This window comes from Pristis pectinata, chromosome 27 (genome assembly GCF_009764475.1).
Source record: "Pristis pectinata isolate sPriPec2 chromosome 27, sPriPec2.1.pri, whole genome shotgun sequence".
In the NCBI taxonomy this organism is placed as follows: domain Eukaryota; kingdom Metazoa; phylum Chordata; class Chondrichthyes; order Rhinopristiformes; family Pristidae; genus Pristis; species Pristis pectinata.
In genome coordinates, this window is record NC_067431.1 from 4132846 (window position 1) to 4155035 (window position 22190).

The 22190-nt window shown below is 46.3% G+C and overlaps 1 protein-coding gene across 1 annotated transcript in view; it reads left to right on the forward strand.

Moving 5' to 3' along the window:
* Positions 1–1847: 1847 nt before the first annotated feature.
* kirrel3a (kirre like nephrin family adhesion molecule 3a) overlaps positions 1848–22190 on the forward strand; it is a 527277-nt gene continuing 506934 nt past the window's right edge. Inside the window, exon 1 of the mRNA XM_052039890.1 lies at positions 1848–2014. Coding sequence (XP_051895850.1) covers positions 1969–2014 — 46 coding nt within the window. The 5' untranslated portion in view covers positions 1848–1968. The remainder of the gene's footprint in view (positions 2015–22190) is intronic.

Consider the following 22190-nt stretch of genomic DNA (forward strand, 5'->3'; position numbering starts at 1 on the left):
TTCTCCTACCACAGCTTTTAAGGAACCCATTTTCATTCATTTTTGTACATTTTCATTGAAGCTCATGTTTTTCCTTCTTTTTGCAAGTACATTTTCAATTGATTTGCCTTGCACCTGTATGTTACTGAATTTCCCTGTGTTGAATGAGTTTCAAGCATTTTGTGATGGATTGGTTTGACAAATGTGTAAACAGTTACCTTCTACAGGTGGGATCAAGCTGTGTTGTGTCACTCTCTGGGGTGGCTGTGCTTGTATTTTCTGTGCTGAATATGTTAAGGTGTTTCTGTTGTATTGCACAAAGTTGGGCTCAGTCAGTTTGTGTTACCCTGTATTAAGTTGGGTGCATTTTGTCAGAGTCCACAATGGGTTGTGAGGGATTGGATTACCCTAGGCAGATTAGGATACCCAGTACTAAGTTTGCTGGCTCTGTTGTTCTTTGCTGAATTTGTTGGGATTGTGCTGACTTTGAAGAATGGTTGGCTGTGCGTGTAGGACTGTCCTGGCCTGGGTTTGGATATGGTATTAAACCAGTAGCAGATCCAATGAATTGTGTTCCCTTATTGCAGCTGGGTGTAGAGTTTATCTTGTGTTAAATATTGACTGGGATTTGCCCTCTGCTAAGTTTTTAGGTTGAGATGTGTTGCCTCATGTTGGGGTATGGGTGGTTGTAAATAATTGATCTCTGCTGGGTTTGGGGGTGGAAAAGCTGCCCAGTGCCAGTTATAGATGAGTTGCTGGTTTTGTTACCTTCTACAGTGTTTGTATGCATAGCCATTCCTTGCTCCTTGTATTTGGATGTGGATTGGATATGCAGATTATTTGGGAGAGTTGGGGGAACAGGGATGACAAAGAAATCTGGGCATTGTTGGTGAGACCAGCATTTATTGCCCATTCCTAATTGCCCCAGCTGAATTTAAGTTTCACAGGTGCTGTGATGGGATTTGAACTCTAGGTTCCTGGATTGTTAGTCTGGGCCTCTGAGTCATGAGTCCAGTGATTTAGCCATGGCACCACCATCGCAGTGTTGTCATGATAGTGTTGCCCTGCACTGCGTTATTCAGGTGCGTGGCATTCTGCTGAGACACCTCCAGTGTATTCTACCCCACTGAGGTTTGTGGAGTACAGGTTGCCCTCTGCACTAGGCGAGTCTTGCCCTGTGTTGAGTGTGTGGCTCTGTGCTCAGTTCATTGCCCTCTGAGGATACTGCCTTGAGCTGGGTGTATCTGAATTATTGTCCATTGTGTATTGACTGGGTCTGTTGTCCTCTTCTGGGGTATTGGCTCTGTTACCCTTTTACAAGGATGTTGTGTTTGTTGCCCCGAGCTGGGGTATTGGTCCACTACCCTGTGGTGGGTTTTTGGGTCTATTGCCTTGAGATGGGGTATTGCTCCATTGCCCTGTGGAGGATATTGCTCCAATGTTCTGTGGTGGAGTATTGGGTCCATTGCCCTGTAGCAAGGTATTGGATCTATTGCCCTGAGTTAGGGTATTGAGTCAATTGTCCTGTGTTGGAGTATTAATCCACCGCCCTATGGTGGGGTATTGGGTTCATAGCTTTGAGTTGGGGCATTGGTCCAATGCCCTGTGACGAGGTATCTGTCAATTCCCTGTGGTGGGGTATTGGCCCATTGCCCCGTACTGGGGTCTTGCTCCCCTGCCCTGCGCCAGGTACTGGCGGGGTGAGTGCGGCTGTGGCGCGGACAGTGGGCAGCCGTGGACGCTGTGCTGACTGTTGTTGGGCGCCGGGCTGCAGCTGTGGGCGGAGTTGCTGCCTGTGGAAGCGCTGGATCCGAATGACTCTCAGAGAAGAGCTGGTGCTGAGCGGAGGAAGGAGCGGGGCAGCGAGGAGAGAAGAGCGGTAACCAGGGAGCAGGGAGCGCCGAGGGATCAGATCCGACCCGAGAGAGAGGAAGATCGGTCCGGTCGCCCTGCAAACAGCGGTGGAGCGGTTACTCCCTACTGCTGGCTATGAGCCCCTTGCTCCCACTGCTGATCGCCCTGCTCCTCGGGGAAGGTAACAGCCTCTGGTTGGATTTTACATGTTCTTTATCTTTGCTCGTTCTCCCTGTTGTTGCCTGCACTGCCTTTCCTCCTGTGATTTCAAGGGATGATTTGCCAAGGCTTGTGAGGACATGGGGCTCTCGCTTTGCACCGTCTCGCTGACTTCTTCGTCTGCCTTGGAGTCAGGAGCAGGCTGTCAATGTAATGTGTGTGTGTTTTTGGGAAGAACGTGTTAGTTTTGTGCTGGCAAGCCATCTCTCCTGGGTCTGACCCACTCAGGTGTCTCAGTAGACAAGGCTCAACACTCATTAGCACGGTTTCAGCTGCTCAACGTGCTCACAACTTGTATCTCTCACTTTTGGGGTTCCCCACTAGGAGACAGGGTCTACGAGAAAAAGCTGAGTCTCAGTCCGGCTGTAGTCAGTGAAGAGTGACTGCCAGTCTGTGTACACTGGACATGGTCTGTGTACCAACCTGTATACACTGGGTATAGTTTGTATATTAGGCTGTGCACACTGAGTCTGGTCTGTGTGTCAGTTTGTGTACAACGAGTATGGTCTGTATAGTGTCCGTGTACGCTGGGGATGGTCTGTGTTTTAGTTTGTGTAGACTGGGTATGGTCTATATAGTGACTGTGTACGCTGGGGATGGCGTGAGTGTCAGTTTGTATAGAATGAGTATGGTCTGTGTACCAGTCTTGGGTCCGGTGAAGTTGGTCTGTGTGTCAGTCTGTGTACGCTGGGGATGGTCTGTGTAGGGTCTGCGTACGCTGGGGATGGTCGTGTCCATCCTATGTCCGTTGGGTATGGTCTGTCTACACTTGACGTGGTCTGTGTATCAATCTGTGTACACTGGATTTTGTGCACACTGGGTTTGGTCTGTGTGTCAGTTTGTGTACATTGGATATGGTCTGTATATCATCAGTCTGTGTACGCTTGGGGTGGTCTGTGGATCAGCTAGTTTATGCTGGGGATGGTGTGTGTGTCAGTCTGTGTTCACGCTGGGGTTGGAGCTGAGTACGAGTCCGTGGTCACTGGTCTGGGAGTGGCTACCGACACTGTGAGGGATGCCATTCTGTGTACACTGGGTATGTTCTGGGTCAGGATAGATGAACGTTGCGTTCGGGTCAATAAACACCGACCGTGCACGTTGGTGAGAGCCTGGGTATCGATCGGTGTACACTGGGCAGCTCTGATCTATTTACCGACTGACGCGCACCCCACTTGAGTTTGGTGTTGGTCACTGTGTCTTCCCTGTCACTGGAGCGGGAGAGGAGGCAGAAGGAAAGAGGGAACAAAGTGAGCGTGTTGGCTTACAGAGTGCAAGTGGTCCCCTCCGTGCGCAGCGAGAGAAGTTTGCGCGGAACACCGGGCGCCGGGACGGAGCGCCGTCCGCCTCGCTGCCGGCCGCAGGGCTGCGGTCCCGGAGAGTTCCCGGCTCAGGAGCGGGGAGGGTTGGAATAAATCCCTCGTCCACATGGCCAGCTCCACTGATCCCTGCACGGAACGACGTTTAAAAGTGGAGAAAGCGAGGGTGAGAGGGAGGGAATTCTTGAAGGCGGCGGGCCGACCGAGTGACCCGGGACGTCCCCGCTCCCCGGGCCGGCCGCCGTGTCTGGTGGGAGCCGGTAAACTGCGCTGGGCTCCCGGTGCAAAGCTCGCACTGTTGCAGGCCGAGGTTGCCTCTGGTCGCACTGTGTGTGTCTGTACTTGGGGGCTGTACGTGGCCGAAGCGGTGCACACCCACACACACACACCTCAGTGTCTCGGGGCTGCAGCCGCGGATCCAGGTCCCTGTGAAGGGAGCAGCGAGCGCCGGCTGCTGGAGGCTGGAACCCAGGTGCGTGCCGGTGTCTCTCCCCCGGCGCTTCCACAAACCAGGCGAGGCGGCAGGGAACCTGACCACCTGAACAGGGGAAAGCACTCGGAACAATCGCAGTGTATGCAGACCGGTATACAGACCGTACGCAGTGTACACAGACTGATACACTGACCATGCACGGTGTACACAGTCGAGTACACAGACCGTACCCAGTGTACACAGATTGGTACACAGACCACGCCTAGTGTACACAGACCTATACACAGACCGTATGCAGTGCACACATACACTGACCATGCACAGTGTACACAGACTGGTACATAGATCTTGCCCAGTGTACACAAACTGGTATACAGACCATATGCAGTGTATGCAGACTGATACACAGACCATGTCCAATGTACGCAGACTGATACACAGACCATGTCCAGTGTACGCAGACTGGTACACAGATCGTGCGGAGTGTACGCAGACATATACACAGACCATACCCAGTGTACACAGACTGGTACACAGACTGTGCCAGCTGTGTGTCCGCAGTCAGTGAAATGTGCGAGGAATCCCGGCACCGATATCTGTCCCGGGAATAGCGGGGGGTGTGAGGCTGTGAGGCGGGGCTGACAGTGTCCCTCTGTTCACTGTGGCCACCCCGGGAGCGAGAATTCGCCCCGTCTCACTGCGCACCAACTCAGACCCGCTGGGGGACGTGGTTCCCTGGGACCCCGGCAGTGTGCGGGATCCGGAGGTGGTGACACCGAGGCCAGAGTGCGGGCAAGGGCTGCTCATTGTACCCAGGCACTGGGCTCTGGCAGGCGGCAGCTGCTGCAGACAGAGCCGGGGGCTCTTCGAACCTTACCTCCTCTCTTCCTGGAAGTGATGACAAGTTCTGGGACACCGGCACAGCAGCACCGCGTTTTCTTCGGTGCTTTAGTCAGTAGTTGTTAACCCTGAGGGAACTCGGGTGCAATGTCAGGAGGCTATTTGACTGTGGGAGGAATCGCGGCCGACCATATTTTGGGCGGACGAGCGGTCTGCCGGAGGAACTCAGCGGGCCGAGCAGAATCTGAGTGTGGAGAGGGGGAGATATCCGGTGTGAAGAGGAGAGGGGGAGGGGTAAGGCAGGGGCCAGAGGCGATGGGTGGACGGAGGAGAGGTGGAAAATGACAGCCAGGTGGGGGAGGGGGGGAGTTGGGTCACAGAGGCAGGAGGGGTGGAGGCAGACAAACAGGAGTGAGGTGGGGAGGGGAGGTTGAAGGTGGAGACAGCCGTTGGATGGTGATGCCTGGGAACACAAGGGTCACCGAGTGCCTGGATCTGACCAGTAGCAAAGGTGACAATAGGAACCATTCAGGGAGAGGTGCACGGCAGATGGAACCAGTTGGGGGGGGGTGGGGGAGATCCAGTGGGTAAAATGTGTGGGTGGTAGAGTGGGTGGAACCAGGAGAGGGTCACTCAGCAGACATGGCTGTTGATACACTCCCCAGCAGCTGTTGTTGGATGTCGCTGACTTTCCTGCTCTTTGGGTGTGAGTTGCTGTCTCCAGACTGCCATGACTGACATCATCCAGGGGTAGCGAGGGTTGCCTTGGTTACTAGACCAGCCCTCAACAAATGATGCGCAGGTCATGAGGTCAGAAGTCACCAGGATGGTCTGAGGTTTTCACCAAAGTTGCAAATAAAGCTGTTGTTAGGAGAGATAATGGGGAACCAGACCAGGCAAAAAGTAAGTCAGGTCTAACCTGTGTGTGACTCTAGGGGCCCACACTAACCTGCTTGATTCCCCTCCACCCTTTGTTCTGGACCAGTGAGCCACTCTGTGGAAGAAACCCCCACTGAGGGCAACCAGTGACAGGCAATGGACACCCTTGCTGCAGTCAGTGACTGAACAGCCCATGATATCGTTACCCGCAGAGGTTTCATGAAGACAGGAGCAAGAGGGAAAGCAAGGTTTTTATTGATTCATTCACAGAATGTGGCCGTCTCTGGCAATGCTGGCATTTATTGTCCATTTGCAGCTGCAGATAAAAGCCAGCGGGTCTAGAATTACATAGAGGTCAGACCGAGTAAGGTTTGCTTACTCAAGCACACTGGTGAACTGAATGGGTTTTTAACAATATAAAAACAGAATTCTGGCAACACTCAGAGGGTCAGTCAGTATCTATGGAGAAACATCTAACATTTCAGGTCCAGGGCTTTTGGTCAGAACTGGAACCTCCCTTTTTATTTCCTGATCCCACTGGCCCCCGTCACTCTATCTCTATCCCCTCCCCCGCCCTCTTGATCTGCCCATCACCCACACACTCCTCCCACTGGTTCCCCTCCCCACCTCCCTCCCTTTATTCCATGGTCCACTGTCGTCTCCTATCAGATTCCATCTTCTTCAGCCCTTTGTCACTTCCACCTCCCAGTTTCTGACATTGCTCCCACTCTCCTTCCCTCACCTATCACCTGCCAGCTCTTCCCCCCCCCCCACACCTTTTTGTAACGGCTACCCCCCCCCTTTCCTTTCAGTCCAATCTTGGCTCCAAATGTCGACTGTCCATTTCCCTCCACAGATGCTGCCCGACCTGCTGAGTTCCTCCAGCTCCTTTGTGTGTTGCAAGGAAAAGAACAAGTTTGTTTTCAGTAGCTGAGAAGGTTGGGGAGGGAAGGGTGGAACAAAGAGAATATCTCTGATGTGGTGAGACCAAAAAGTTAAAGGACAAAATTAGCAGCACATTAAGTTTCTTTTGTCTGTGTAATATGTTGTAAATGACACGGCCAAGGGAAAGGCCAGATTCTACAAATAGAATAATAAAAACTGAGCTAAAGTGGTGATAGGCAGGAATGGCCTGTTCTGATCCAGACAGAGAGAGAGTTACCTAATGGAGTAGGATTCAAGACTGTGTTCTGAAGGCTGCAATATTGCCAAATAGAAGACGATGTTCAAGCTTGTGTTGTTATAACAGTACAGAAGGCCAGATGCAGAAGACGAGAGTGAGAGTACGGTGGAGAATTAATGCGGCAGGCAACCAGAAGTTTAACTCACTCCTGTCAGCTGAGCACAGGTGCTCCGCAAAGCAATGACCCAGTGGTGTGCCACAGGGATCGGTGCTGGGTGTCCTGCTGTTTGTCAGAAGTGCGAATGATTTGGATGAGAATGCACGTGGCATGATTAGTAAGTTTGTGGGTAACACCAAAATTGGTGGTGTAGTGGACAGTGAAGAAGGTTGTCTAAGGTTACAACAGGATCTGGATCACCTGGGAAAGTGGGCAGAGGAAAGACAGGTAGAATTTAACTCATACAAGTGTAAAAGTGATGCATTTTGGGAAGTTAAGCCAGGGCAGGATTTACACAGTGAATGGCAGGGCCCTGGGGAGTGTGTGTTGGACAAAGGGACCAAGGGGCACACAGGTAGAGAGGGTGGTGAAGAAGGCATATTGTATGCTTGGATTCATCAGTTAGGGCATTGAGTACAGGAGCTGGGATGTCATGTTACAGCTGTACAAGGTGTCGGTGAGACTGCACTTGGAGTACTGGGTGCAGTTCTGGTCGCCGTGCTACAGGAAGGGTGTGATTGAGCTGGAGAAGGTGCAGAAAAGATTCACAGGGATGTTGCCGGGACTGAAGAGCTTGAGTTATAAGGAGATGCTGGATAGACTGCGCCTGCTTTCCTTGGAGCAGAAGAGACCGAGCGGTGACCTTATAGAGGTGTATAAAATCATGAGGGGGATAGATCATGTCGATAGTCATTGTCTTTTTCCCAGAGTACGAGAATCTAAAACTAGAGGTTATAGGTTTTAGGTGAGAGGGGAAAGATTTAAAGGGGATCTGAGGGGTAAGTATTCCTTAAAGGGGATCTAAGGGTGTGAGATGTATTGAGCGAGCTGCCAGAAGAAGTGGCAGAGGGAGGGATGATTACAATGTTTAAAAGACATTTGGACAGGTACATGGATAGGAAAGGTTTAGAGGGATATGGGCCAAACACAGACAAATGGGGCTAGCATAGGTCAGCACCTTGGTTGGTATGGACAAGTTGGGCCGAAGGGCCAGTCTCCATACTGTATAATTCTATGATTCTGACCCAATCTAAGTTTGGCTTCTCCAGTGTAGAGGAGGCCACCTGTGAACACCGAATGCATTACACTAGATTGGAAGAAGTGCAAGCGAATCACTGCTTCACCTGAAAAGAATTTGGGTCCCTGGATGGTGGGAAGGGAAGAGGTGAAAGGATAGGTCTTGGATGCATGAGAAAATGCCCTAAACCGGGAGGTGGTAGACAGGGAGGGAGGAGCGGACCAGGGAGTCACAAAGGGAGTGATTCCTTCGAAATGCCGAAAGGGAGGAGAGGGGTATATGTTTCTGGTGGCAGAATCTTGCAGGAGCTGGCAGTGGTTGTAAAGGATGATCCAATGAATGTGAAGGCTGCTGAGGTGGAGGGTGAAGACCAGGGGAACTCCCTCCTTGCTTTGTCCAGGAAGTGAGGGGGTGAGATCAGAGGTGCAGGAAATCAGTGACAATGCAGCAGTTTGATAGTTACTGAGACTATTTCTTCAGATTTTAAATATTTTTCTTTCATTAACAAAAAGGAAGGTGGTCTGCATCATATATTTATTGTAGCAAATGGTGGGAGAATGGGGAGAGGCAAGGTGGAGCTCTCAGATTCAGCTCAGTTAATGGTGATGATTGCAGAGGGTTTACAGTGGGCTTTCTGTGCGATCTTGGCTGCGTTAGTGGTGATGAAAAGGGATGAGGCAGATCAGTGGCTGAGTGACCGGATCAGGGTTGCAAGATCTCCAACAGCTGCTCTCTTCCTCCAGCAATAATACTGCCTCTAATCCACTAATCCCTGCCTCTAATCCACTAATCCCTGCAATCTGCTTCTCTCAGATTCTCAGTGTCTCATCCCACAGCAGTCTTGCCTTGCCTTGGGCTAAAACTTGCTCCTCCAGAGGATTCCACACTATTTTACATGTCAGTTTGAATTAGTCCAAGACCTCGTAATGAAATATTTATAACTGTCTCATCAAAATCCATACAAATTTTAATCAAATCTTCTGCAATGTTCTATAAAACCGATTTGAGGTATGTCATCCTGAGAATAAAAAAGTAAAACTATGGCATTATAAAAAAGCAGAAATATTAAGGACAATTCTGAATTTTAATCAAATCTATAATGCATGGGACATGTTTATTTTCAATGATTCAGAAGTACAAAGAATTCTCTCTGCCTGTTTTGTCTGAGCTGTCTTGTTTTTTAATAACCCCTTGAGTGTAGTGATTTTGGATAGAGCAATGAATAAAACCTGCTCTCTGTTACCTCATTCTTCTAATCATCTTTCAATAAAACAAAATGTAGGGAGTTAGAGAACATTAGGTGCCGTGGTATAACGTGAGCTGAATTGAATTCTTGAGCAAGTTTTTGGAGATTGTTTTTTTAACATTGCTTTTTTATTTCCTCCTGTTCTCTCCACTCCAATCTAATTTTCCAGGGGCTTCTGACTGGCAGAATGCCACTTTTGCAGTTTCATTGCCAGCAGATCTTAAAGGGCTGGATGATGAGAATGAGTTTGGTATACACACTTGGCACTCCCTTGAGTTTAGGAAGGTTGGAATGAATGACCTAATCCAGGTGTTATAAGTGATAAATGGATTCCATGGGATAGATACAGACAGATTGTTCCTCTAATGGGGGAATCTAGGACAAGAGGACCTAATTTTCATTCAGTGCTAGAAATTAAACAAAACTAAGACTTCTTTCCCCAATGAGTAATGGAAATCTGGAATTCCCAAACCAAAAGGTTGTGAAGGATGGGAGTCAATTGAAACTTCCAGACTGAGATTGAAGGAGTTATTGTTAGGTAAGGGTTCTGAGGGATATGGAGCACAGTAGGCAAGTACACAGGGAACAGAGAATAGCCACAATCTAATAAACTCAACCGTTCTGAAGAGCTTTTTGCTGTTCCTGTCCTGCGTGTCAATAACCACGTTTTCCAGCTCCATGGTTCCAAAAGGGTTGATGACTTTCTTCAGACAATATCGCAGAATGTCATTAACACTTTAAGGAGATATTTGCAGATGTACGGATCAATAAAGTTAGCATTAGTTCTCACTTCAGTGGGGTATCACTGCATCTGAAGGTTCATTATTTCCCTGGCTGCGTACCCTACTCATAATCAGCACACACTATAGTAGTGAATCACTTGTTTATACTTTCTTGTTTATGTGCTTATCAGACACGGACAAATGTTATTCGGATCATACACAAATCCCTGCATTTTAAGTAACATTTTTTAAACTTTTGATGTAAATCTAACATTATATAGTGTTTTAATTTCATCTTTTGTGAATTAATTTCAGGACTCATTAAAATGTACTCATCAAAATTGATTTGAGTTTTGAAGATTGTACAATGATAAAACTTAATTGCGTTTGACTTAACAGTTCACTTGAGTGCATGTTTCTAAACTGATTTATATCAAAAAGCTACGACAGCATTACCCAATGTGCTGGAGAAGAAAAATGTATTTAAAAAATGCCACATTACATGCTCAGCAAATCTGAAACATGCAATGGATTCATTAAATTTTTTGAAGCATATTCACTGACTTTACGCAGACAAAAAATTACAGCCATTTTGCACGGTGCAAGTCCCACAAACAGCAAGTGAGATAAATGATCAGATATTCTGGCTGAGATATTTTTGTTCGGGACACTGCAGAAACTCCGCTTCATAGTACACCCCGCTCGCATGCTCGCCTGAGCAGTAAAACAGATGACAGATCTAACAATGCCACACTCCCTCTCAAGTCTGAGACAGGACTTATTTAAGGCTTGTAAAATAGGTGCAAGGATACCTGTAAGTGGATGAATAACTTAAAACTGAGTCACAGAGACTAGAAGATAACAAACATAGTGATTGCTGGAAATGCTCAGCGGATCAGGGAACATCGATGGAGAGAAAAATATGAAGTTAACATTTCAACCCAGGTGGATGTTAGAAACATATTTTAAGTTGGCGAGAAGGGTGAGAGGTGGAGAGGAGGTGTCTGTGATACAGGGGAATCCAGGAGAAAGTGAATAACACGGTGGTGGTGAAGGCTGGTTAATTGCAGCTAATCTGTCCGGAGGAGGTGTAAATAGAGGGAGGTGAATGAGAGCAGAGGAGAAAAAGAAAATAAAAAGTTCTGAAGTTAATTTAATCACAACTAAGCAGCAGGTGTGGCAACACAATTGTCCTCAATTGTAGGTATAAAGGAGTGAATTTAGCCAGGATCCCGACTACGGATCCATCACGAATCCCGCCACCAAATGCACATGTATGGATTTGAAGTCAGGTGAGGATTAAGGCTTGACTGTAACACTTCCCCTTGTGGAAATAATACATTCAATCTCCAAGCTCACCTAAAGAATAGACCCATTGAGCCGGTACTGAAGTGCTGCTATTAAGCATTGTATCTCTATCTCTCTACTTGTGAATTGACTTGTTGGTGTCCAGTGTCCCTTTCAGATATTGGACATATTTTATACGATTCAAGAAGAGACACCTCAAGAGGATACCATTGGGAATGGGGCGGAGATATCTCTGAGCAATAAAACAGGAACACAAACGCTGCCAATACCTTCTGGAGAACAAGACAGCTGATATTCCAGTGGGACAAGCCACATTAAGGCACACACATCCTCTTTAATTCTCCAGAGCACTTCCACTCTGATGTATCTGTCTGTGGTTTCATGCACTGTTAGAACAATGCCCAACGCAGACTGAAGGAACAGGACCTCATTTTCCTTCTGGATACGTTGCACCCTGCAGGACTCAATATCAAATCCTCCAACTTTAGGTAACTCACTTTTTCTTTCTCTCTGTATCAGAACTGGCCATTGCTGCTTGCCATCCTTTTGTGTTTTGGCCCTGTATTTCTCTCTCTATTAGTATAGCCTGACCTGCTAGACATGAGCCACAGCCCTGCTATTAGCAATACATACAAAGAAACAGAATGTAATTCTAACCTCATTTGGTCTTCTAACCTCATTTGGTCTCATCCTGTCAGAGATATCCTCTTTATTCTCCCCATCTCTCCCCACCCTCTCTGCTATTGAAAGCTAATGCATTCTCTCTTTCCCAGTTCTGACAAAGGGTCTCAACCCTGTATTGTCAACTCTTTCACTATCCACAGATGCTGCCTGACCTGCTGAGTGTTTCCAGTGCTTTTTGTTTCTATCACACACAATCCTCTCCTTAAAGAAAAATTGATCAGAGAGAAGGTAGTGATGTTGGTCGTTCTGTCAGTTTGCCTGAGTCACAATCATAGACACATGGATATAGACTCCTGTATCTTTTGGGTCATCAGCTCTCTTTGTCACCTGAAGGGCACTTTATCCTCAGCTGCTCCTTGACACAATGGAACATAGATACAGCAGTTGGCCATTTAGCCCATGAGCCTGTTCTAGCATCAATGACGCAGAGGCTGATCTGTTACCCAACTTCATACACTCACCTCTTTTCCATACCTTTGGTTATCGGAGGTCCAGTAATCCCAGCTTTAAAATTAACAACCGAACCTTTCATTGATTGCAATTTGCAGGTGGAAGTACACCAAATTTCTGGCTCTTTTTGTGTAAAGAAGTGTTTCTTGACCTCACTTCTAAAAAATCTGGCTCTACTTTTTGCATTCTTCACCCTAAACTCATCAAGTAATGTAAAAAACAACATTCAGTTCCCCTCTTGAACTTCTAAATTCCAGGTGCTGTAATACAAATCGAGTTTGCTTATTCTTTCCTAATAATTTAACCTCCAAGAATTCAGGTATTTTTCTGATAAATGTATGCTGCATTCTCTCCACATCTCTTCTTCAGGTGTGGTGGCCAGAGCTACTCCAGCTCTTCTTAACTTGGGTTTTGTACAGCTGTAGCATAACATACAACCCCTTTTATTCTAGTTCTCAAGATATAAAGGCCAGCATTGCAGTGTTAACCTTATTACTTATTTCCTGTGCCTGTCCACACTACTTTAATGATAAATGTACATTGACACTAAAATTTTTTGGGAATTCCAGTGTTTCCAGCTCTCACCATTTGGAAAGTTCCCTTTTCATCCTTTTTAGTTCCAAACTGGCTGTCCGCATCTGTTTACATTGAAGTCCATTTGTCACAATTTTACCCAATCACCCACTCTTGCATCTACATTTCTTAATCAACTTTCACTTGTATTTTTAGTAAGTTGTATATGTCTTCCTAACCATTATCAAAGTCATTTATAAAGAGTTGCAGCCCCAATAAAGATTCTTGCAAGATCATCTAGCTACGTCCTGCCAATTTGAGGACCTACCCAATCATGTTCCTCCTTCATATTACTTCAGCAAGTAATGGCAGAATAGCTGTATTAATTCCAGTTGAATGTCGAGGTTTGATAATCACCTGGTGACTTGTGCATTGGCTAAGTGTGTTTTAGTTCCTCCATTATATCCATATTCATGGAGGAGTTTGCAATGTTTCTCATTGATTGAATTTCATCACAAATACAGGTTGGCAAATCTATGATGCCCCTTTTGAACAATAGGTACATCCTACCTTGTCCCATACAAATGCGATTTGGTGCAATCCAAAAGATATATTCAGATGGAAACCGAGAATCTTAATGGTTGGATTTTTATTGGAGACCGTTGCAGCGGGCGAGATTTCACACCGACGGCTCTTAGCTTGGTAAAAACTGGAGTGCTTCTAGCTAGAGAGCTCGCCTTAACTTGAAGCCACATACTAGTTGGTGAGGGGGCTGGGGAATGGGGGAATACAGTGTGTACATACAGCATGAGTTCAGGGTCAGCCACGGCCTATTACTGTTCCATGACTGTCATTCCATTCAGCCCATTTCCTAGCAGGATCAATACATTGCCTTCAATTCCATAAAATTTAACATTTTCCAACAGTCTATCATAAAAGAGTTAATCAGATGCCTTTCAGAAGTTGATGTAGGTAACATCTGGAGACAATATACTGCTCCCTCAACTCCTCGAAACAAAATATACAATCATGTTTGTTTTATAAAACCCTGCTGGGCCTCTGACCAACTGAAAAATGTCAAGGTGTTATATCACTTGACCCCTGGTTACAGACCATGATTTTCCAAACTGGCCTGTGACAGGTCTATTGTTCACTGCCTTTCCTCTCTCTCCATTCTTGTATGAAGGAACAACATGCGCAATTTTCCAGTTAAGAGGAATAGTTTCTAAATTAGGAGACTTTGGAAAACTATATTTGGGCTGTCTGCACTGCTCTCACTTGCTTCCAGTAATTCAACGATGGAAACCATCTGATTCTCGCCATTTGTCACTCTTTTGCCATGTTTTAAAAATCTATCAATTTGCGTATGTCGAATTGGTGAGCTCAGGTCTCTGACTTAACATCAGTTCTCTCTAACAAATTGAAATGTGAATCAGTTATTCAGTAGGTCTGCCATTTTCTGATGTTCATTTACACTTTCATTCATTTTTTTATGGGTTTCCAATGCTTGGGGTGACCCTTTTATTCTTTACATGATTTTAATCTTTTGGCTTGATTTCGGCACTCATTGAACCTCTCTGTTGGGTTCCACAACATTCCAGCAGGTAGTGCTGTTGCCTCCCAGCTCCAGGAGCTCGGGTTCAATCCTGACCTCAGGCACTGGTTGTGTGGAGTTTGCACGTTCTCTCTGTGACAGCGTGGGATTCCATCAGGTGCCTCAGTTTCCCCCTGCATCCCAAAGACGTGTCGGTAGGCTAATTAACTGCTGTGAATTACCTCGGCGTAGGTAGGTGGCAAAAGAACTGAAGGGGAGCTGAAAGGGATGTGGGAGAGATGGAGTTGCAGGGGTTCAGAGAAATAAGGAGGGGGGAATGGGGCTGGTGCTGTGGGCTGACTGGCCTCCATCTGTAGGTGTTGGTCTTTGTCCTGACTCTTTCTCTATGATTTGTATCTCTCGCACTCACCAGGACTGCACCAGTGTTTGCCTTTTTGTTCTCTTTTTGTTTTGTGTTGTTCCTTATCTCCTTAATTACCTTTGGCTTTTTATTTTTGCACCTTCAGGGTATAAACTGACTCTGTAGCACAGTAAATTCTTTACCGAATCCCTCCCAGTATTTTACCGTCATTTTACCTGTTGCTATATTTGCCCACTTTACTGGGGACATTCTCCCATTTCGTGGGAACCAGTCCTAACCCAATCTAGAATCTTAGAAACTGTTCAACGTTGTTCCTTTCAAACGCAACATTGAACTCAATTAGGATTGCTATCAGATAAATGTTCATGCATCATTTGGTTGTTAGTGAAATCTGCTCATTACTCAACACTCAGACTAATATGGGCTGCTCCTTTGTTCGTTCTCGGACATAATTTTGCAGAAAGCTACACAGTGCATTCGCCAGAAATATCACTGGTCTGCTTATCCCACTTGATATGAAAATTTAAATTACCCATTAAAACCACACAATCCTTACAATGTGCTTATCTAAATTCTGCATTTACACATTCTTTCACTCTGCACCTGTTACCAGGGGACAGGAGGGGCTTACGCACAACCCCAGTAGATTCATGCACATGGAGATACATGAGACTGCAGGTATATATTCATGCATATATCTCCTTTCTTAATTCTGCACATAAAGTTTCTCTTCCCTGCTTTCATCTTGTTTTTTTTTCTGCTCCCAGGGATCACCTGATTTCATCCTGAATCTCCATGGCTCCAGTTTCATCAGTACAGACCATTCTGCAGCCACGTTGTAGTACTGACTGCCATGACATACCTTCCGAGCTGAATTTGCTTTTACCATTCATTCAATTTCTTTCTAACACTCTCTGTTTTCATAAAGAAACTTTATTTTGGTTTACACACTCTAGGTTGTCCTTCTGCTCACATCTTGCTCTGAATTTAATTACAATCTTCAGCTTTCCCTTTATTGAAAAGCTACAGCACCACTTCCAACAGAGCACGTTCTCCTCCCTTTCATTGACTTTACAAGCATAAATAACACATGCCGTCCCTTGCATACCCATGCCAATGCCTGACACTTTCTGACAATGGGAGGTCGCGTCACCTCTTTTTAATTCGATCAAGGGATGTGGGCTTCACAGGCTGACCCAGCATTTAATTGCCCATCCCGAGTTGCCCTTGAGAAGTTGGTGGTGAGCTGCCTTCTTGAATCACTGGCATCCGAGGTGTGGGTACACCCACAGTGCCGTTAGGTAGGGAGTTCCAGGATTTTGACCCAGCGACGGTGAAGGAACAGCGATCTATTTCCAAGTAAGGATGGTGCGTGACTTGGAGGGCAACTTCCAGGGGTGGTGCTCCCCGTACTTTTGCTGCCCTTGTCCTTCTGGTTGGTAGAGGTGGTGGGTTTGGAAGGCGCTGTCCAAGGAGTCTTGGTGAGTTGCTGCAGTGCATCCTGTAGATGGTACAAACTGCTGCTCCTGTGTCGGTGGTGGACTGAGTGAATGGTTGTGGATGGGGTGCCTATCAACTGGGCTGCTATGTCCCGTATGGTGTTGAGGTTCTTGGGTGTTGTTGAAGCCGCACTCACCCAGGTAAGTGAAGAGTGTTCCATCGCACTCCTGACTTGATCCCTGTAGATGGTGGACAGGGTTTGGGGAGTTAGAAAGTGAGTTCCTAGCCTCTGACCTGCTCTTGTAGCCACATTGTAGCCACTTGTGGCTACTCCAGTTCAGTTCCTGGTGACATGAAAAATATTGCCACTTTGCAGCATCCTGGGGAACCATCATTGACCAGAAACAGACCTGGACCAAATGCTTAATTATTAAGACAGGAAGAGCCCATCAGAAGCTTCATGGGCCACAGCACAGGACTCAACTCCAGACCACACAGAAACATACCTCTACATACAAGCTGCAAGCTATGTATCTCTGCAGGTACAGAAACAATGGAAAAGATTCAACTTAATTCGACATGAATCAGCCCACTTCCATTAAATCACCCCCATTTATCACCCTGCTCTTTCTCCGCTGCTCAATATTTTTGTAATCTCTACAGTGTGTGGTCTGTGCAAACTGTATGGTAACAGTTCCTCCCAACCACAGTGTAAAGCCTCAGACCGCGGCACCTGGACATTCAGGGGTAACTGTTACTGGGGTAAGCTGATATCTGGAAGGTGAACCCTGAGCCACATGCTATTGTCACTTGCTGATCTCCCCAGCAGTGCCCACCACACAAATGTAATGAATAAAAGAAAATCTGAATCCACAAGGGGGCACAATTTTCTTTCTGCTCTACCTCCATCCCTGATCGTCTCAGTCATCTCTTCACAACAAATCGTGAAAGCCAAGCAGATCAATGTGCAAAATTATTTATGCATCCAATCAAAAACCATACAACTGCAGACCAATCGCCCTTTGTCCTCTCCCTTGGTGACTGCCTTCCATATGCTCTTGCTTAGCCTCCCACTTCTACACAGTCCCTACACAATAACAAGTCCTATTGGCTTCTGTGGAGATGGTGGATGGTTGCTCACTTGCAGTGGACGAGGGTGCAGATGACCAGAAAGGCAACCAAGAGCAGCCCAGGGCTCGGTTTCACTTTGTACCATCTGGCCACAGGTGCCAGCTAGCTGACTGATGTGTCACAGCAAAGGCTTCGTTGGATTAGAAGTGGTGGGAATGGTTAACCTGAATGAGGAGCTGTTAACCTGAGGGAGGAATGGAGACTTGAGCTCATAGAGTCACTGCCACTTTCTCAGGGTAGGATATCAGCTGTCCAATCCAATCTGCTGGAGGGAGATTCCAGGAGTGCTGAAATATCCATAGAGCCCCTTCAAACATGGAATACAGAGCCACAATGGCCACAGATGAACCTGCACTGCAGCAAGCTGATTGCCGATGACAGGGGCCAGAAATTGCACTGCAACACACATATTGAGAAACATCTGCCTGCGTACTCCATGAAGCTGTCACCTTCACATCAGGTGCTGGACTATGACGGATCTGTGAGAGATGAAATCTATAGGAAAGGACGGTCTCTAAACTCTAAGTCAAACCATGTGTAAGGTTAGATTTGGACTGCCTCATCTTATGTGGGGGTGCCAACGGGCCAGACAATGTCCCAGGCATCTCCCAAGTGCAAGCTCATTATCCATAGGCCACCCAGCTGTAGTTCACATCTGTGTCTTGTGTGCGACTTTGCTCTCCAGGTCACTGCTCCTTTCTCCTGCCTTCTCCTCTTGTCTTAGTTACAGCCACCCTTATCTGGTGACTTGCCACATACACAAAGAATCTCTGACATGCCAGGTTCTGAGCTTCTGGATCGGGTGTCACTGGACCTTCTGTCAGCAATGGTTCCTCAGCTGCGGCCCCTACTGGTGGTAGCTCATGGAAATATGAAGTCAACTTTGCACAAAGTCAAGGCCATGGGGAGGGGAAGGAACTGGGTCAGACACCTGAATCTTGTCAATTAAGAGAGAATGTGTGATGAGGGAGAACTGGGTTGTGAGAAGAGGGATTAGCTATGAACATACCATCATCTTCAGTCATCTCCTGGTCACCAAACACAAGGCCAATACCCACTTTTCAGTACAACAGAGTTTGTGTGCCAGGTAAAGCCTGCTGGTGGTCTGGTGCAATGATCTGCAGCAATGTCTCTACCTTATGAAGTGCATTAGTGGCTCTGTTGCAGTGAGAGTGTGTGATATGCATGGCATGGTAGAATAGTTGGAGGTGCACATGATGTGTAAAATGTACGTGGATGTGAAATAGGGGGCTGTATGTGCTGGTGCATTGGAATATTAGATAGGAGTGTTTATTCTTAGGTGAATGATTGGTGCATGTTGCATGGATGCATGGATCAGTGTGTGAGTGCAGTTTTGTAGTTGTGACCTCTGTTGCTGCTTACACTGACCCTCACCACAAGTACGAGGTCATTAAAGTTCTTTCTGCACCAGGACCATATCCTAGGACAGGACTTTGTGTGTTGATACCTCTGGCTAGCTCCTCTCAGTAGCCCTGAAGTGCTAGACATCTAGGTGCCCACCATTCCTATCAAGATCACAAGGCCAGTGTGGGTGCAACCAGTGTGTTGTTCCTTGGTCCACGCACCATTCTGCACAAACTGAAGAATAATTTCAGGCTGGGTTTCCCCTCAGAAGTAGTGGGAGCAAAGTACTCATGGGGAGGTCCAGAAGGGTGGGTGGGGGTCACTTAAACTAAACTGGCAGGGAGATGGCAACCAAGATTCAGCAGCAGAAAAGTGGAAAAGGTGCACAAAATACAACTGTTAGATAGTACAGGAACTAAACGTAGAAGAACTTCGCATCAAAGGCAGGTTAAGAATGAATGTTAGTACGTTCACAACGTGTGGTGAATGAGAGTAGTGAGCTGCAGGCAGGAGTAGGTGTGTGAGAATGTGATACTATGGTGATAACTGAAACACAGCTCAAGTAAGGGCAGGATCAGGCACTTACTATTCCTGGATAAAAGATGCTGAGAAAAGATAGGTCAGGAAGAAAGGACGCAGGTTGAAAACACTGATTAAGGATGATAGTATAGTGCTGGAAAGAAATGTCATTGAGGGCTCAAGGACAAAATCCATTTATATAGAGATAAGAAGGAAAAGGGATATTCCGTGGGCCACTGAGATAGCGAACAGAATTAGAGGAGCAAATCTGCAAAGGAATTACAGAAATGTGTAAGGGCTGTGGTGTGGTGAAATGGGGGATGTCTTTCACCTCAGTAATGTTGGAATTATACCAGAGTGAAGGCCAAAGGAAAAGAATCTCTGAGCTATGTTCCAGAGAATTTTCTTGATCAGTATAATCTGGTACAACTGGGAAGGAGATATTGCTGGTTCTAGTGCTGGGGAATGAGCTGGACCGTGGACCAGGTGTCAGTGGGAGAAGCCAGGGAACAGTGGTCATTATATCGTGAGGTGTAGATTAAATTGCTTCTTATCTTCTAAAGAGGAGAAGAGAGGACAAACTTCAAAGATGTGTGAAGGATAAGACGGAATCAAAGATTGGCAGGGAAAAGTTGTAACAACATCTGAATAGTCTTTGGATAGGAACTATTCCAGTTACAGGCTTGGAACATTCCTGCAAGAGGGAAAGGTAGGGGGACCAAAACCAGGACTCCCTGCATGGCACAGAGAAATGATGAAACATAAAAGGCATGTAAGACACTTGTCTGGGGGATAAGTTGAGTTGTATGTTGTAAGCTGAGAGGGGAGAAGTGGGCAAAGAGAAAACATGAGAAGTCGAGAAGACAACAGGAGATTGACAATTCTTCTGTAGGCACATAACCAATAAACAGGAGCAAAAGAAAGAGTGGGACTGCAGATATCATGGAGATGAAGGGCATGGCTGACTTACTTAATGAACATTGCATCAGTCTGGAACAAGCAACAGCATGCTACCAAAATTTCAGTTGAAAGGGAGGGAGTGGAGATTATGGAAGAGGTTAGAACTGAGGAGGAGAATGTGTTAGAAAGCTTGACGATGATAAAGTTAGCAGCCTGCCAGGTCCAGATGGAATGCTTCTTAGACTGCTGAGGGAATAGGGTGTGGAAATTGCAAAAAGATTTATCATAACTTCCTGGAGTACCGAAGGACTGGAACATTACCAGTGCAACACCTTTGTGCAGAGCTTGCTCAGAAACAATGGGCTGGCCACCAAAAGCAAAATACCACAGATGCTGAAAATCTGAAATAAAAATAGAAATGACTGGAAATAATCAGCAGCTCGGGCAGGGTCCATAGAGAGAGTACTTATTTGTTTAAAATCTGCTTAATTTTTCAGGTTGATGATATTTCTGTTTTTATTGCAAGCTGGGAAGTTTAAGCTCAGAAGCTTTTAAAAACAAAATTCGTGGAAGGTGTGCATGACCACGATGGGTTTGGATTGGGTGATCAGAGAAAGGCTGTTCCCTTTCACAGGTGATTCAAGGAGCAGGGGATACAGATTTTAAAAGATGAGTGAAAGATACTTGATGAAGGGAGTGTAGTAGATGTTATCTTTTTGGATTTTCAGAAGCTGTTTGACAATGTCTTACATTAGTAGGCTGTTAGAAAAATCCCAGTTCCTACAATAAAAGGATCAGTGGCAACATGGACAAAAATGTGGCTTAAAGAGAGAAAGAGTTGTTTGCACACTAGAATGGCAAACAGTGCTGTTCTTCAGGGTCCTTGCCAGAGCTTCTGAATTTTTGTTATCTATTAACAAATGATCAAGGACATGTTTTTTAGAAAAGTGCATGTTTTGTAGTCGAGTATTCAACAGGCCTCAACCTGACAGAATGGGGAGAGAAGTGAGAGAAAAGTGTGGCATGATACATTTTGGTGAAAGAGTGAGGGGAGATGATTGGCTAAATGTCACAGATCGGAAGGGTGTGCAGTTACAGAGGGACATGGGTGTATGTGTATATAAATCTTTAGAATTCGCAGGGCATTTTGAGATATGATTGGGCTTCTGGGCATGGAATTTAAAAGCAGCGCGATTATGTTGACCCTTTTTAAAAGAATGGTTAAGTCACAACTTCATTGTGTGTCCAATTCTGGATATCCCATGTTGAGAAGGACGTAGGGAAGCTAGTGAGGCCACGGAAAAGATGGTTTGAGGGATGGACATGGCTGAATGGCCTCCACTGTGCTGTAACAATTCCATTGTTTCTATGGTTACAGCCAGCAATTTCCTCCCATTTAGGAGACAGAGGTATCACATATTTCAGCACAGGTCTGTTTCACTGGTGCACGGGACTCCTGAAGTTACTTGCAGCTGCCTGTGCTAATGCAAGAGAGGCTATTGTTTGCTCAGCTCACCTGCACAAATCTTTGCATGAGGAGTGAGCAGAAAGAACTTGTGTGTGAGTGGAGTTGGGGAAAACTGCCACAAGCCCCTTGCACAGCACCATTTTAGCATGTGCTTTCACCAGTGGTTGAATATCTAGCCCCAAACCTCCAACCTGACTGATGTTCTCCCCCTCTCTTGTAGAATCCATTCACTTAACTCCGTCAGTCTATCACTTAGCAATGTCAGACATAGCTCATTTAGCAGCAGGCATACTTCTGACTGAAAGGGTTATAGATTTAAGTCCCCCTCCAAAGACCGGAGCACAAAATTCTAGGCTTGATGTGCTAAAGCACTGTGACACTTACAAAGCTGCCATCTTTCAGATGTTCTCTCAAATTGAGGCCCTCTTTGCTCTTTCTCTGCAGAGTGTGAAGAATCTCATGGTCCTATAAAAGTAGAGCTGTCCCTGATGTCTTGGCCAGTATGGATCCTCAGTTAACCTTTCTAAGAACAGACAGTTTGACTCCTGCTGCTTGCAGGATGCCACTGTGTGTTTGGATTGGGCGCTATACCTTCCACATTCCCCTGCTTTATTTTACAGGAATATGAAAGATGTTATCGCAGGTGTTAT